Source organism: Microcaecilia unicolor, chromosome 1 (assembly GCF_901765095.1).
Source record: "Microcaecilia unicolor chromosome 1, aMicUni1.1, whole genome shotgun sequence".
Taxonomy (NCBI): Eukaryota; Metazoa; Chordata; class Amphibia; order Gymnophiona; family Siphonopidae; genus Microcaecilia; species Microcaecilia unicolor.
This window is the reverse complement of record NC_044031.1, coordinates 762,258,940-762,275,341: the sequence shown is the minus strand read 5'-3', so window position 1 is coordinate 762,275,341 and position 16,402 is coordinate 762,258,940. Positions and strand designations below refer to the sequence as shown.

The 16,402-nt window shown below is 44.3% G+C and overlaps 1 protein-coding gene across 3 annotated transcripts in view; it reads right to left on the bottom strand.

The window, feature by feature from the left end:
* Positions 1–16,402, bottom strand: part of LOC115459926 (methionyl-tRNA formyltransferase, mitochondrial-like) — a 95,968-nt gene that overhangs the window by 29,082 nt on the left and 50,484 nt on the right. Inside the window, exons 1-2 of one of the 3 annotated variants that reach the window (XM_030189765.1) lie at positions 8,312–8,868; positions 7,891–8,224 (exon numbers count right to left, since the gene is read on the bottom strand). The exons of 1 other annotated variant lie outside the window; for it this stretch is intronic. In XM_030189765.1, the coding sequence (XP_030045625.1) occupies positions 7,891–8,224; positions 8,312–8,525 (548 nt within the window). In that variant the 5' untranslated portion in view covers positions 8,526–8,868. Of the gene's footprint in view, positions 1–7,890; positions 8,869–16,402 lie in introns of those variants that run through there. One more of the 3 variants, XM_030189764.1, reaches the window with a different exon arrangement.

Genomic DNA, 16,402 nt, shown 5'->3' with positions numbered 1-16,402 from the left:
ATCAGAGATACTAGAGGATAAGGTGGGGGGGTCAACAGCCTGGAGATTCCTGGAGGTAGTGGTTAGTGTTGGGCAGGACTGAGGGGGAGGGTGATGAAGTGTGAATGTGATCAGGTGATGGTCAGAGAGAGGAAGAGCTGAAACGCAGAAATTGGAGGGTGAGCAGGTAGAAGAGAGGACGAGATCAAGACAGTGACCAGATTTGTGAGTAGGGGTGGAGGAGCTCAGTTGGAAGTTGAAGGAGGAGGTTAGAGTGAGGAATTGAGAAGCGTATGAGTCGGATGGGTTATCAGTGTGTATGTTGAAGTCACCAAGAATGAGGGATGGGGATGAGGGCTCAAGAAAAACGGAGAGCCAGGCATCGAAGTCGGTGAGGAAGGAAGGGAGGGACTTATCAGGGGGGCGGTAAATGACTGCAACTCTGAGTGGCAGCGGGTAGAATAGACGGATGGAGTGGACTTCAAAGGATGAGAAGCAGTGAGACTGTGGTAGGAGGAGGGGTTGAAAACTGCAGGAGGGCGAAAGTAGTAGACCAACGCCGCCACCGCGGCCAACTGGCCGGGGCGAATGAGAGAAAAGATAGCCTCCGTGGCATAGGGCAGCGACTGATGCAGAGTCGTCAGGGGTGAGCCAGGTTTCAGTTAGGGCAAGCAGTTGAAGGGAATGGGAGATGAAGAGATCGTGGGTGAAGGTAAGTTTGCTGCAGATTGAGCGGGCATTCCACAGGGCACACGAGAAGGGGAGGGAGGAAGGGGGGAGGAGGGGAATGGAGATGAGATTGGAGATATTGCGGAAACGTTTGCAATCTAAGCTAAAAGCCCACCTTTTTGCTGCTGCTTTTAACTCCTAACCCTTATTTACTTTGTTCAGAACCCTTATTTTATCTTAGCTGAAATTGGATGGCGGGGGGAAGAGGGGTTGGTGGTTGAGAGGCTAGGATGGGGGAGGGCAGACTTATACGGGGTCTGTGCCGGAGCCAGTGATGGGAGGCGGGACTGGTGGTTGGGAGGCGGGAAATACTGCTGGACAGACTTATACGGTCTGTGCCCTGAAAAAGACAGGTACAAATCAAGGTAAGGTATACACATATGAGTTTATCGTGGGCAGACTAGATGGACCGTGCAGGTCTTTTTCTGCCGTCATCTACTATGTTACTATGTAATAGTCTTATCTCTTGTTTGTTCTGTCTGTCCTAATTAGATTGTAAGCTCTGTCGAGCAGGGACTGTCTCTTCATGTTCAAGTGTACAGCGCTGCGTACGTCTAGTAGCGCTTTAGAAATGATAAGTAGTAGTAGTCCTTGCTCTCAAAAATAATGATAGCGATTCTGTTCCTCAGTGTAATATACACCAGCTACTTCTCCAGCACCTGAACACTGAAAGTCCTCTGGTGCTTCATTTACCGGATGAACAAACACGAGGATGTTATAAAGCCGTTGTATCGCTCCACGGTGAGACCACACCTCGAGTATTGTATTCAGTTCTGGTCGCCGCACTTCAAAAATGACATAAAGGAATTGGAGAAGGTGCAGAGAAGGGCGACGAAAATGGTAAAAGGGATGGGAGGACTTCCCGATCAGGAAAGGCTGAGACGGTTAGGGCTCTTCAGCTTGGAGAAGAGGCGGCTGAGGGGTGATATGATAGAAGTCTACAAGATGAGTGGAATGGAACGGACAGATGTGAAGCATTTGTTTACACTTTCTAACAATAATAGAACCAGGGGACACAAGATGAAGCTAGAATGTGGTAGATTTAAAACAAATAGGAGAAAGTTTTTCTTTACTCAGCGCCTAGTTAGACTCTGGAACTCGTTGCCGGAGAATGTAGTGACAGCAGTTGGCCTTGCTGAGTTTAAAGGGGGTTTGGACAGATTCCTGAAGGAAAAGTCCATTTAACATTATTAATTTCAATTTTTGTTTTGGGGTTTTTGCCGGGTTCTTGAAGCCTGGATTGGCCGCTGTCAGAGACAGGATGCTGGGCTTGATGGACCCTTGGTCTTTTCCCAGTATGGCGGTGCTTATGTAAAGGGAGGGGGAGTAGCATTATACATTAAAGATAATATTAAAGCCACACAACTGCAGGACCTAAAGAGGCCCTGTGGGTCAATCTGGAAAGAGGGAACTGCAAACATATTTACATTGCTCTATCTTCTCTTATTTGTCTATACTTTAAATACTGACTAACATAGTAACATAGTAGATGATGGCAGAAAAAGACCTGCATGGTCCATCCAGTCTGCCCAACAAGATAAACTCATATGTGCTACTTTTTATTTGTACCTGTCCTTTTCAGGGCACAGACCGTATAAGTCTGCCCAGCACTATCCTCACCTCCCAACCACCGGCTCTGGCACAGACCGTATTAGTCTGTCCAGCACTATCCCTGCCTCCCAACCACCAGTCCCGCTTCCCACCACCGGCTCTGGCACAGACTGTATAAGTCTGCCCAGCACTATCCCCGCCCCGCCTCCCGATCTTGACTAAGCTCCTGAGGATCCATTCTTTCGGCACAGGATTCCTTTATGCTTATCCCACGCATGTTTGAATTCCATTACCGTTTTCATTTCCACCACCTCCCGCGGGAGGGCATTCCAAGCATCCACTACTCTCTCCGTGAAAAAATACTTCCTGACATTTTTCTTGAGTCTGCCCCCTTCAATCTCATTTCATGTCCTCTCGTTCTACCGCCTTCGTATCTCCGGAAAAGATTCATTAGTGAATTTTCTTCACTAAGGATTTGTGCGATCGATCATATCCCCATGATCTTTTCCGACAGACTGACAAGACTACTACAACGAGAAGAATTTTGGATTTTCACACTCAAAACAGAAGAACCCATGGAGCTAAATTTGAAATCTGACTGGAAAAGTTTTCTGTAATAAATAATGATCAACAATATTTAACATGTCCCAAGAGTTTAATTTTTTGGTTTATTATTATTTTTTTTCCAAAGATCTAGTCTACAAAACCAACACAAGGAAATATAAAACACAAGACAAATACCATGGGACATACAAGGTCTCCCTTTAGGACCCAGAGAGCTCTATTTAGAGGTTCTTGAATATATCACAGCTGATGTGCTTAACTTCATAGGATATGACATCATACATCCCAGACAACACACTCATAAAAAGGAGACACTGCCGCCATTTTATTAGAGACTAGCAAGCAACCAGGAAGCATGCTCATATTGTGAACCTTTATGGCAAGTATTCATATTTAAACTATGAACATTTTAAGCTTTAATGTTTAAGTTTATGGATCCTGTTTACATGGTTTTTGTTTTTATGCTACTTTCACAGTTTGTTTCACTTTTATATATACTTTTTACCACACGGTTTTTTTGTCTTTGAAGGTTACTCACGCCTTGACACAGCGTTACTAGCGAAACCTTGGCCGAAGTCGGTGTGTTTGACCGATGACCCACTTATTGCTTTGTATCTGCACTTGAAAGCTAAGTTACTCTTTTGACTTTCACATGCTATATGGATCCTGAGCTGATTCTGTTGAGCTTTTAGCATCTTTTCATTCATTTTGGAACTAAAACTCCCTGAGCCCATACACCAGGCCTCCTCCCTGCCCATCTTCAAATCCTTACTCAAAGCCCACCTCTTCAATGTCGCCTTCGGCACCTAACCACTACACCTCTATTCAGGAAATCTTGACTGCCCCAACTGGACATTTCGTCCTTTAGATTGTAAGCTCCTTCGAGCAGGGACTGTCCTTCTTTGTTAAACTGTACAGTGCTGCGTAACCCTAGTAGCGCTCTAGAAATGTCAAGTAGTAGTAGTAGTAGTAAAAGGGTTTTTGCCTATGATGATATAATTCCCAGCAGAAGCTTTCTCAACCCTTGTTATTACTAAATGACTACTTGGGTTGGAGGTTGGGTTAAATTCAGAGGCTTTTCTCTTAATTCCCTTTAAAACAGATGCACTCCACAGAATCATTAGTCTATTGTTGAAATTACTATTTTTTGCCATTACATGAGAGAGTTTTGTTTTGTTGTACACTTAAATAAATAAATATACAGGCCTCCTTCATAGACAGAGATTTAGTTGAAGACATTCAAAATAAAGCTGTGAAAGAGGAAATACTATTAATAGGTGATTTTAATATGCCAGATGTTGACTGGGGTATCCTTATTGTGAGGTCTTTTAGAAGCAAGGGGGGGGGCCTGGATTCTCTAAGGAGAAACTATTCCAGCAGTTGGTAGTGGAACCCACAAGAGATGGGGCCATACTGGACTTAGTGCTTAGTAATGGGGACAGTGTTTTTGATATTACAGTAGGTAATACTATCTCGCTGCTCCCTATGCCTGGAATAGACTCCCTGAGCCAGTACGTCAGGCTCAGTCTCTGGCTGTCTTCAAGTCTAGGCTTAAAGCCCACCTCTTTGCAACTGCTTTCGACTCCTAACCATGACTCTCTTACTCAACACCCTCACTTATCACCCCTACCACTGCAATTTCCCCACCCCTAGCTGTCTGTTCGTCTGTCCAATTAAGATTGTAAGCTCTGTTGAGCAGGGACTGTCTTTTCATGTTCATTTGTACAGCGCTGCATAAGTCTAGTAGCGCTATAGAAATGTTTAATAGTAGTAGTAGTAGTAGATTATCTGGCATCCAGTGATCACCAGATGATGTGATTTAATATTAAGATAGGTGTGGAAAGGGTTCATTCAAAAGTGAAGGTTCTAGACTTCAAATAAACTAACTATTCAGATGGGGGATTACCTCAAGGAATTGCTGTCTGCATGGGAACATCTGGAAGAAGTTGGAATGCAGTGGACAAAACTGAAATGAGCTATTGTAAGGGCAACACACCTTTTTGTAAGGAAAGTAAATAAAAGTAAGAGGAAAAGGCGGCTGCTATGGTTCTCAAAAGTAGTAGCTGAAACGGTAAGAAAAAGGTAAGGAAATAGAGGTTAGCCTTTTGTAAATACAAGAGATCGAAGAAAGAGGAAGACAGGAGATAATATCTGGAAAAGCGAAGAGAAGCTGGTAGAGTAGTCAGGAAAGCAAAGATGCAAATGGAAGGGAAAAAAATAGCCAGTACTGCATCCTTCGAATGGAAAGGCTACAACCCCAAAATAATCTCCAAAAATATTGCCTCCTCCCTAAAAACACCCAGGGAAAATCTGATACAATACAAAAAAAAAAAAGCCACAGACCGAATCCCCCTTATAGTGACATACAACCCAGAGCTGGAAAAATTAAGAAAAATCATAAAAGATCTTCAGCCTCTACTCCAAGAGGATGAATTACTGAAAGAGATATTCCCAGCCCCACCAATGCTGGCCTTCCGACAGCCACCCAACTTGAAACACAAGCTATTCAGAAGTAAACTCCCAACACAGACTGAAAAAGAAGAGAAGGGCACACATCCTTGCAATATATCCTGCTGCAAGCTATGCCAAAACATTTCACAGGACCCCACAGTCATTCACAAAGGAAAAATATTCAACATAAAGGAATATTTCACATGCTCATCTTCCAATGTGGTATATATCATTCAGTGTAAAAAATGTAACGAAGGATGCTATATTGGAGAAACAGGCCAGATGCTAAAGACAAGATTTAATTTACATAGACATCACATGAAGAATACTGGTGCCAGCCAGGTTCCCACCCCTGTGGGCCAGCACTTTACAAAACCAGATCACTGTACCAGTGCCTTCATATAAGAATCCTGAAAGGTAACTTTAAAACAATACAGGAACGTAAGACCTATGAAGTCAGAATGATTGACTATTTTGACACCCAACAGACAGGACTTAACAAAGATCTGGGTTTTCTAGCCCATTATAAACCATAAAGTTGTATTGCTATGTTTATCACCCTCCTCTCACCTATCCACCCCCATCCTGTTAGACTATCTCTGAAATGCTTTGATGTTCCCATGCATACCTCCTACCCATCCCCACCCTGTTAGACTGTCAATGAAATGCTTGGATGTTTTACTTATATATATTGTCAGCTAGCACATTTGCTTATTTCCGATCTGACGAAGAAGGGCAACCTTCGAAAGCTAATCAAGAAATGTATTAAGTTATGTCCAATAAAAAAGGTATCATCTTATTTTCTTTTCCATGTTTTACTTTGTTTGATTTCTATTGATTACCTTTTGTATTAGAAAATACCGAATTGTTGTGATCATATGTGTCAGTATTTTCAATAAAAAATTATTTAAACATAAAACATTATACAACATACATGTATAGTATGTGAAGACGCCTCTGTGCAGCAACTGAACCTCTGCCTCCTTTGTTCTTGTCTTTACAGACATTGATTCTGAGGTGTAATATTATATTATCAGGGACAACTTAAGCTAATTTGTTTTTTTTTTTTATTTTCATTACAAAGTATTCTGAGACTTGCAGTCCAGATTGCTACATTTCTCCCATCAGAACGACAAATCCCAGAATTGGTAAAAAATCAAACTGGATCAAACTATCCTCAGTAGTGTCAAGTTAGCCAAAATAACTGCATGCATTGAGGAGATACATTCACCAATATACAAGGACTCTGTACCCCGACTGAGGCAATTACTGAGGCACTCCAAGCCTGTTTTTGAGATCCTCCAGATGGTATGACTCCTGATGCAGGTGTTTAAGCTGAAACTCAGACCCATGTTGTGTATGTTCCATCTCATCATTTTTATAAAACCAGATGACTTGAGGAACACAATTTTTTATACTGCAGGTCCTTTATGCTGGAATAAGCTGCCTCTCAAAATAAGAAAGATTCAAGATTTGAGAGTTTAAAAAAGAACTTAAAACTCTACTTTTTTTGCAAGCATTTAAAGGGGGTAATGAATGACATCTCAGCTCCCTTTTTGGTTATGTTCTGTTTTGTTATGGTTGTATTAAGAATGTCTGTTAATATATTCTTTATATGTTAATTAGTTTAAGATGATTTATGTGTGTTAACTTGTGATCCACTAAGAACTTTGGATTAAGTGGAATAAGTTTTTTTAATAAATAAATAGCAAGCCTCTTGGTGCAATGTTGCCCTGTTTTTAAATCAAAGCCTCTTGGCCCTTTTCATATAATAAAAGGCTTTCATCGTTTTTTTAGCAGCATTTGTGTGTGTGTGTGTGTGTGTGTTGGGAAGCCCAAGGGTCCACCCCTCCTCCTTTGTTTCTTGGGTTGACTTACATAGGGGTTTTTCCTTTTTCTTTTTTGTTTACACTTGACATTGGTGGCATGTTCTTAGTTATTTGTTAGTTACACCTATGCAATTGTAAGTTCCTTTAGAACTAGTAAAAGCCAGCTTCACAAAACAAAGAGGTTCTTGAGGGTCTTACAGCAAGGGTGCTTGTCACTTCTGCAAAGCAGGTGGTTGCTGGGTGCTAACCATGTTAGGTTTACAATTTTGTCACTCATGCACAAATGGTTATGGGATCTGGACACAAAATATTTGAGGGATCGGGTAGGATTTTTTTTCCTCATAAACCTTGAAGGTCTTTGAGATCTGCAGCCATTATTTTCATGTTATCTTGCCATTTTGACGGATGTTCATTTCTAGAATACTTTCTCCACCTGGGTCCATGGTATTAGAATTCATTGCTCATAATAAAGAGTTTTAAGAAAATAATCAAGACTCTGTGGTTTTAAATAACATCCTGCATCACTTTTTATTATGTTTTATTTTGTGTATTTCTTCAGCGTTGAAATTAAAATATAGTGTATTATTATCAGCACTACGCTAGGCATGGAAATGGGTGGTGGTGGAGGCAAAATATGAGATATACAAAGCTCTATCTAGCACAGTCATTTTTTTTTTTTAATATTCCCCATTCTACTTTAGATCAAGTCCTTCAAACTGACCTCCGGCATTGCTGGGGGGAAGCACTTCCAAGATTTTCCACTGCTACTGTGGAAGCCACCATTTACCTGCACTCATTCAGCATTCTCAGAGATTCCAAGGCAAAATCATCCGTACCAAAAAATAAAATCCTCCAAGGCGGTTTGTCTCTTGGTGCTCTGATCCCCTGTCTTCCTCCCCCCTCTGGGAGTGTGCTGGTGCAGATCCCCCGCCCCTTCCCTGCTCCTGAGTCAGTCTTGGCACAGATCTCTGCAGGGCTCAGCTGACACCTCCCTCTCCCTGTAAAGATGGTTTGGCTGGACCCCCTTGACAACATCTTGGTGCAGATCCATGTGTGGCTCCCTCGTCCTGCGTCTGTCTTGGCACAGATCTCTGCAGGGCTCAGCTGACACCTCCCTCTCCCTGCAAAGATGTTTTGGCTGCCCCCCTTTGACAACATCTTGGTGCAGATCCCTGTGTCTGTCTTGGTACAGATCTCTGGGGGGCTCCCTGACAGGGTCTCTGCAAAGCTTCTTTGGCTCTGCTCTCTTGCCAGTATCTTGGTGCACATCCTTGCAGGCATCCCCCATGCTGGAACCCGCTGCCTCTCACTTGCTCCAGCCCTGGGACGGCGTTGGGACACATAACAGACGGAACAGCGAGGAATAAACGTGCCAGGAAGAAGCAACAGCTCCCTCCACGTCCTGCTGCAAGGAGCACCCATATCAAGGGAAATGACGTGGAAAAGCGGGAGGGAGCCAATCAGCGCTCTCCGTCCCTCCTCGGCCGCGCTGACTTCACTTCCTGTGCGCGGCCTCGGCGAGAAGCTGTGAACCTAAGGAGGCTTAATAGACAGGAGAGCAAGTGACGTCAAAACGTTGAACCCAATTAGGGCAATCTAAGTTTCCTCTTCCCCGCGCGCGGTCGTCATCCCCGTCCACTCAATACAAAGAGCTGCTGCGTCCTTTATTTCTGGTAGCATTTTTATTCATCTCACTCTATTTTCTAACATACCAGCTTGTGCAGTGTACGCATCTGTACATCTGTTGTCTGGAATTTTGGAGGACAGAAATAAGGAAATACAAATTACATTTTGGATGTGTCATGACTCTCGGGGCTTGATAATAAGAAGCCCCAATATCATGGAGCATAACCCTGGTGCAGCAATCACCTGAAGTCTCTATTATTTTATAAAGTCTCTTTTATTGAATAAATCACAGACAATTTACTCATGTTCAGGATACAGAGACTTCTTAATCTGGAGGCTGTGGGAGGTGGAGATCTGAAGAGAGGTAGTTGTATTGCAGGGGGAGGGGAAAGTAGTTGAACAGGTAGAAATAGTCCAAAGCTGGGTGACTGCAATGTGCAATATCTCATTTGGAAGAAGATATTTACAGGGTAAAAAATCCAGGTTCGTTACAGGGAGTTTGAGCCGGACAGAGCTGTCTGGAGCGAGATGGTGTTATTAACTCCATGTCCCTGGCTGTAATGGAGGAAGAAGCCCCTCGTGGCTGAAAAGACAAGGAAGTGGTGGGGCTTCACACAGGGAGGAGCAGATAGAGACCAATGGGGACAGAGCCTGCTATCGGATAGCAAGGGGTAGTCCTAGAGATAGGAGGGAGAGGTCATACCTGGCTGACCTCTGTGGACAGAATAGTAAGACTGAGCAGGAAGACAAAAGAGCCAAGCTTGGCAGAGAGAGAGGGAGAGAGAGAAGGTCTGAGCAGCCTCACAACCAGTGATAGCAGTTCTTACACAGCCAAACAACTGTGGTTGCACTGCCTGTGAACTACATTACCCACAGTGCATTGCTCATGTATTTTTCCAGTGGGGAAACTGCAGCAATGATAGTCCTTGGGACTGAGAATAACAGTAAAGGCATTACATACATTTTAGGATCACGTTATAAACTAGTGCTGAGGCAGTGGGCAAAGAAAGTGTTAACTCTGATACATAAGAAATGATATTAAAAGCTTGGTATTTGAATTGAATTCTTATTTCAAATTTCAACTCTTTACTCTGTAAGTGAAGTGAAGGTATGCCAGATGGTTCAGATTATATTGAACTCTAGCGTTTGCCGGGCTGGGTTAGAAAGGTCAGAGACAGGAATTTCTTTCACCCTGGTGAATGATGAAAGCTGGCTCAACATCTGTACATTATTAGGCATGCTGAGTAGCCTTTGTAAGCTCTGGCATGAGCCAGATATATTGTAGTTTAAAATGCTTAGAAGAAAATACTATTTAGAGAGAGAGAGGCAATAGATTAGTATTTACAAGTTTTTGATATTTAGAATATGTCTTATAAGAAATACTGATTCTGTGTAGTTAAATGTAGAATACCTTTTTAAATCTAATGTTACTCTCTGCTGTATTTTCTAAGCAAGGACTGCAGTGAAGAGGTCAAACATGTGGTTTGACTTAGCCATAGTTCTGGCTGGTTCAATGTATAAGCTGATAGGTGAACGAGGTCAGGGCTAGTCAGCTCTCTTCTCCTTGATTAATTATAGCTAAGTGTAGGACTGGCCTCCTGAAAGAAATAACAGACCATAGCCGTATGCTATTAAGTAAGATTAGCCTTTGACCCCTTTAATGAATGCCAGAGTCCAGTAAGCAATTTAAGCTATAGATGAGAAATCAATCATGATGAGAATATAAGAGTTCTAGTGCCATATTGTCTGGCTTGAGGGGCCCCAGGTTAGAGGTCAGTTTAGGATGTCTGAAACCTATGTAACTGATATTTTTAAGGTAATGATTGGTTGAGGCAAGGTAATCAATCTATTCCTTAACCAATTGGAGAGTAAGGGGGCTGGGCTAGGCTAGGCTAGGCTAGATAGAACTGTATTTAAGTGGGAGAAGAAGCAGTTTACGTCAGAAGGAGCTCAGAAGAAAGAGAAGGACAGAAGGAACAGACAGAAGAAGGAGAAGACAGCATAAGAAGAGAAGCAGCTGAGACAAAGACACAGAGAGCTGAGAGAAAGACACAAAGAGAAGAAGAGACTTAATGCTGATGTCCTGCTTTGTTTGCTGGCAAATAAAGAAGATTACTCTCTCATTCTGGTGTGTGTTGTCTGACTCCTGAAGTATCACAAATTCATGCATCCATTCCTGCAACAGTGCGAGGCTGTCGGAGGACAGAACAATCTCCATTCAGCCATTTTTCTGCAAGCTAATGTGTTTTTCCATCTTCAGATCAACAGCAAACCAGCTTGTTCTAGTTTCTCAACAGCTGGTATATTGGTAATCAAGTAGACTCTCTCTCTCTCAATGCTAACAGGCAGTAGCATAGCCAGGAACGTTTTACAAGGGCTGCATCTCCCCTGCCCCCTGTGCCATGTTGCTGCTGCCACCCCATCTCCATCCCCACCCCTGTCTCTGTCTCCCACCCACCCGCCACCTTAAAACCTTTTTGACTTTGGTCTTCAACCGGGCAGCAGCACTCATACACGGCCTGTTCCGGGGCTTCCTCCTTGAACCGAGAAAGTCCTGGAACAGGCTACAAGCAGGCTATGAGTGCCGCTGTCATTGCCCGGGTGAAGACTGAGCCAAGAGGGCTTTAAGGAGTTGCGCACCTACCCTAAATCCGCCACTGCTGAGAGGTCCTCTCCCAGGGCTGCTTCTCAGAGGCTTCTTGACTCAGGCCTCTCTCTCTTGGAGACCTCTTGTCTTGGGGCCTCTCTGATCTAGTCTACTTCAGGGCATTTAACCACCTCCCTGCCTCAGCCCTGCCCCTCTGACTCAGCATGTGTTAACTCCACCTACCCTAAGGCGACTCACTCTCAGTCTCAGTTACGGAGTGATCCTATGGGAATCCAGCCATGGACCACCCACTACCTCATAAGTTGTGTTTTTTTAATCATATTGTATATGTTTTAAAGGATGTAACCAGTGGTGTGCTGGAGCGGGATGTCACGGGTTCGAGAGAGCCGTTTGTTAAGTTTTTAAGAATTTTGGGAGCCGGTTGTTAAAGTAGACCTCCCCATGGCTACTTTAACAGCTGACTCCCAAAATGCGGGCTTGGGCCCCCTCCTGAATTCATTTTTACTTTGCTGGCAGTGATGCTGGCCCCGCCAGCCAAGTAAATAGACTGCTGCTGCTCCCTGCTCCTTGTTTCTGACTCTGAGCATCAGGCTGGGACTTTTCATGCAAGCGCAAGAAGGTTCCATCATGCTGCTCAGAGCCAGAAACAAGCAGCAGAGAATGGTGGCAGTCCATTTATTGGCTGGTGGGGCTCAGCAAAGGTATGCCTAGCGTGCCCGCACAAGGGAGGGGAGAGAGAGGCATGTATTCCCCCCTCCCCCCAAATTTCATGGCCAGCTATGTCCGGAGAGAGAGCCCGTTGTTAAAAATTTACCAGCATACCCCTGGATGTAACCCACCTAGGTTTGCAGGCAGGCTACGTTCACAAAATACATAAATAAATTAAATGTACAGATTACATCTTATGTACTCTAGAAAGAATCTCTTTTCTCCTGGGAAAAGAGAAGAAAGTAGGAGAACCAGGAACTTCACTGCTTTTACTTTATTCAGGAAGTGATACAAGGGACAGCAGAATCATGAGAAGTGTCTAGAGAGCGAGGTCCTTCGTGTGCCAGCAGAAATGGAGGAAGATCCCTATGCTGAACAGAAAGGAGCAGACAGGATTCAGCTGTCTTCATGGAAAGTACATATCTGAAAGAATCTTGATCACTGAATAAGACCAATAAATACAAAAGAGAATCAATCTTTAACAGAAAAATAAAAGATTCATCTGATCGGATCACGGTAAGCTACATTAAGCAGGGAGGTACTGTAAAGGCACCTCCAGGGCACATTAATTAGCTGCTCATCAGGGTTGCGAGGTGGAAAATTTTTTTCCCACCCAATCCAGCCTAAAAACAGCCCAAAACCCGCCCAAACTGAAACCCCGCCGCTGACACCCCCACCCCCGCGTCATCACCCCCACCCCCGCCGTCATCAACCCCGCCCCCGCCATCATCCCCGCCCAGAACGTCACTAACCCCGCCCAAAACGTCACTAACCCCGCCCCCCCGGCCGAAAAAACCGCCTGAAAACCGCGGAAAAGAAAAAAAAGAAGCCCAAAAAACCGCGACCCGCCGCGGGCAAAAATTTCCCGTGGCGGGTCGCGGAAAACCGCCCAATTGGGCAGTAAAACCGCCCATCTGGCAACACTGCTGCTCATTAGTTATGATTGCATCATGGAATTATCCGGATTACTGCAGAGTTCTAACTGTAGTATAAAACGACTTTCATTGGCTGCTCAATTTAGTGGTGACTGTACAGTAGAAGGATTCTAATTGGCTGCTAATTTGCTGTGATTGTACCTGTTTATTAACATTTATTGCATTATTTATTGCCTTTTTGAATAAATTCACCCAAGGCACTGTACAGCAAGAATAACCTGGATAATTACAGCTGCACTTTATAGCATACTGTGGGGCTCATTTTCAAAGCACTTAAAGTTCCATAGGTTACTGAGTAACTTTGTAAGTGTAAGTGCTTTGAAAATATGTCTCTTAGTCATTTACAATGCCAGCACAATACAGATTAAAACATCTTAGACAGCAAAGGAGGTAAGGGGGGGGGGGTGTTGAACATAGAGACAGAAGATATGAGTAACTGGAGCCAGTGGCGTTCCTAGGGGGGCTGACACCCGGGGCGAATCGCCGATGTGCCCTGCCCCCTGGAACAGCGCGACGCCCCCCCCCCCCCGGTGAAAGAACCTCCCCCCCTGGGTGCACGCCGCTGGGGGGGGAGGGGTGCCGCGTGCCTGCCGGCTCTTCGTTTTCATGCTCCCTCTGCCCCGGAACAGGAAGTAACCTGTTCCGGGGCAAAGGGAGCATGAAAACAAAGAGCCGACAGGCGCGCGGCACCCCCCAGCAGCGTGCACCCAGGGCAGACCGCCCCCACCGCCCCCCCCCCTTGGTACGCCACTGATTGGAGCTTAGATAGGAGATAAGGGTGATTAACTTACACAAAAGGTGCATGTGGATTTATAAAAGGTGCCCTGTAGTAAACAAGTCCTGCTATAGTATGTGCAGTTGGTGTCAGTCCTTGTGTGTCTGACTAGCTAGTTAGGTGCTGCTTGCGTTTAAAGGCTTGAAGAAGAGCCAAGCTTTCACCTGCTTCCTGAAGTAGAGATAACCTTGCATTAAGTGAAGCCTTTCTAAGGGGGCTACTCCGGAGAAGGCTTCTTTGGTGCATCCTTTGGAGAGGGTGAGGTTAGGGATATTCCTTGGAAGGACTTTAGTAACCTTGGAGGTACCTAGAAGGAGATCTGTTCTTCAAGTGTTCTAGCCCATTCCCTTTAAGTGCCTTGAAGGTCAGAGAGAGAGTTTTTAATTTAGCCCTGTATTATACTGGTAGCCAGTGAGGATTTTGTTATCTGATTGCTCATATTTCCTTTTTAATAAGGAATGCTCTCATGTCTGTTCTCTGATATAACGAAAGTAAAGGGCTCCAGCTCTAAGGGAGGACACTGCCAGTATTTAATGCTCTGAGAGACATTTCTGTGCCCCAGTCTTTCCCTCAGGGCACAGTTAATGCCCCCTCTGCAGTGTTTCTAGACCCACACTGTCAGAGAATAGGCTCGGGTCTCTCCTGAATCCTCCCACTTGGTGTACATGGGGATGGCACTGAACCACAGGACTGACCCAAAGTGCAAAATGTTACAGGTGGAACTGGGAGGCTCATGGAACAGAATTGTCACATCCTGTCAATGCTGAAGTAAGATTTCAGTAAAATTATTCCAGAGGGACTGTCTTTGTGTGTACAGTGCTGCATATGCCTTGTAGCGCTATAGAAGTGATAAGTAGTAGTAGTAGTAGGTCAGTGGTGGGGAAGAATTGAGAGGAGGAGGGGGAAGCAAAAGTTGGTTTATAAATGTGATCAACCCAAAGTAGTAGAAAACAAGAGGAAAAGAATATCACTGGGTAGACTGGAAGGGTCAATTGGTTTGCATTTGATGTTTGTTACTCTTTCAGCACAAGATTAATCATTCTGATTGCAGGCTGTTAATGTCCAGTGATGTGAAAAGTATTGACCCCCCTCCTGATTTCCCCTGAATGGATTCTGAGCTTAAACGTAATATAAAAAAAAGTAAGATGATACCTATATTATTGGACTATCTTAATACAATTTTCTGTAATATTAGACAAAGGAATCCTGAGTAAACATATAACACTAAGGTCATTTTTATCGCAGCCAAAAAAATGGCTTTTTTCTATTTTTTTGCATTAATGGCCATTTTTTTAAAATTACACACAACCCATTTTATACACAATAAGGGCTCCTGCTTCATCTGTGAACCAACCAGTTAGCATGTTATAGTTATTGCAGGAATTCCCATTTTCTGCCCCGACTCCCCACCCACCAAAAGAAACTTTTTTATAGTTTGCACAGATTTCAGAGTTACCGCAGGACGCTTGAGTGCATCCCATAGTACTCCATGTTTTGCTGCATTAGGCACATGTTAGTGTCTAAAACAACAACATAATCAAAGGACCTCACAGTTTTTAAAGAGCTCCCTACCTGCGTATCTTGATATTAAACTTGGACCCCTGAGACAGGTGCTGTTTGCGCCATAACACGGCCCGTGTCGGGTCTGATCTTAATAAAGGACTCATGTTGTCTCGGTCTTGAAGGCCCAGTTGTGCTTTTTTCTTCTGTATGCTTTTTGTGTATACTGTTTGATAGCCAGAGTAGTACCCATATGAGAAAGTATCTGCTGTTAGGGGCCCTTTTACAAAGGCATTGCAAGCCTACCACGGCTTGCCACGTGCCAATTGGGCTCTACCACCGGGCTCCCTTGGGAGTTCCCGCCCCCATCTCCTGCAGTTTCCTGCGTGACAGAATTTTTACAAACAAAAAAAGCAACACTCTGTGCAGGACGTCAGACGCACAGAAGCCCTGCAGCGTACAGCGAGGATCAGCTGAGAGGAGCACGTCTGTGTGGGCCACGCATGCCAGAGTCAGAAGACAGGAAGCACTTCTGCTGGCGGGCGTTCGGGTGGAAGGGGCCCAACCCGGTGGCAGAGGTGGGTGGGACTGGGAATTTTGTCCCCCCTGTCCCCCCCTCTCGGTGGCCCTGTGGACACATATATATATTTCTAAACAAATTACATCCAGACCCTGACCCCTGAGGCAGGCGTTCTTTGACGCCGAAACACGGCCCGTGTCGGGTCACTTGTCAATAAAACACTCCTGTTGTCTCAGTCTTGAAGGCCCAGTGTTGCTTTTTTTGTTTGTGCACTTTCTATGTATGCCATTTCCTTCTAGAAAAAAAAGGGCTTCTACTGGGCGGCAATAAAAGGGGGCCTGACACCACCACAGGGCCCCTTTTACCACTGCTTGGTAAACTTAGTTAGTCAATCAACCTGTGGAGCTAATTTTATTGATAATTAGATTCAACTGATTGAACACAGCCAGGCTTGATTTCAGCCTGAAATCCACATGCACGAGATTATTCATTCTGATTATAAACTATTAATATATCTAAAATATGAAGTAGATTTTACCTTTATCTATGAGCTCCGTGAGACTGATTAAGATTTTTGACCTGACCTAGAGGGGCAAACAGAAACTTGGGTAAGAAAGGAAATATTTT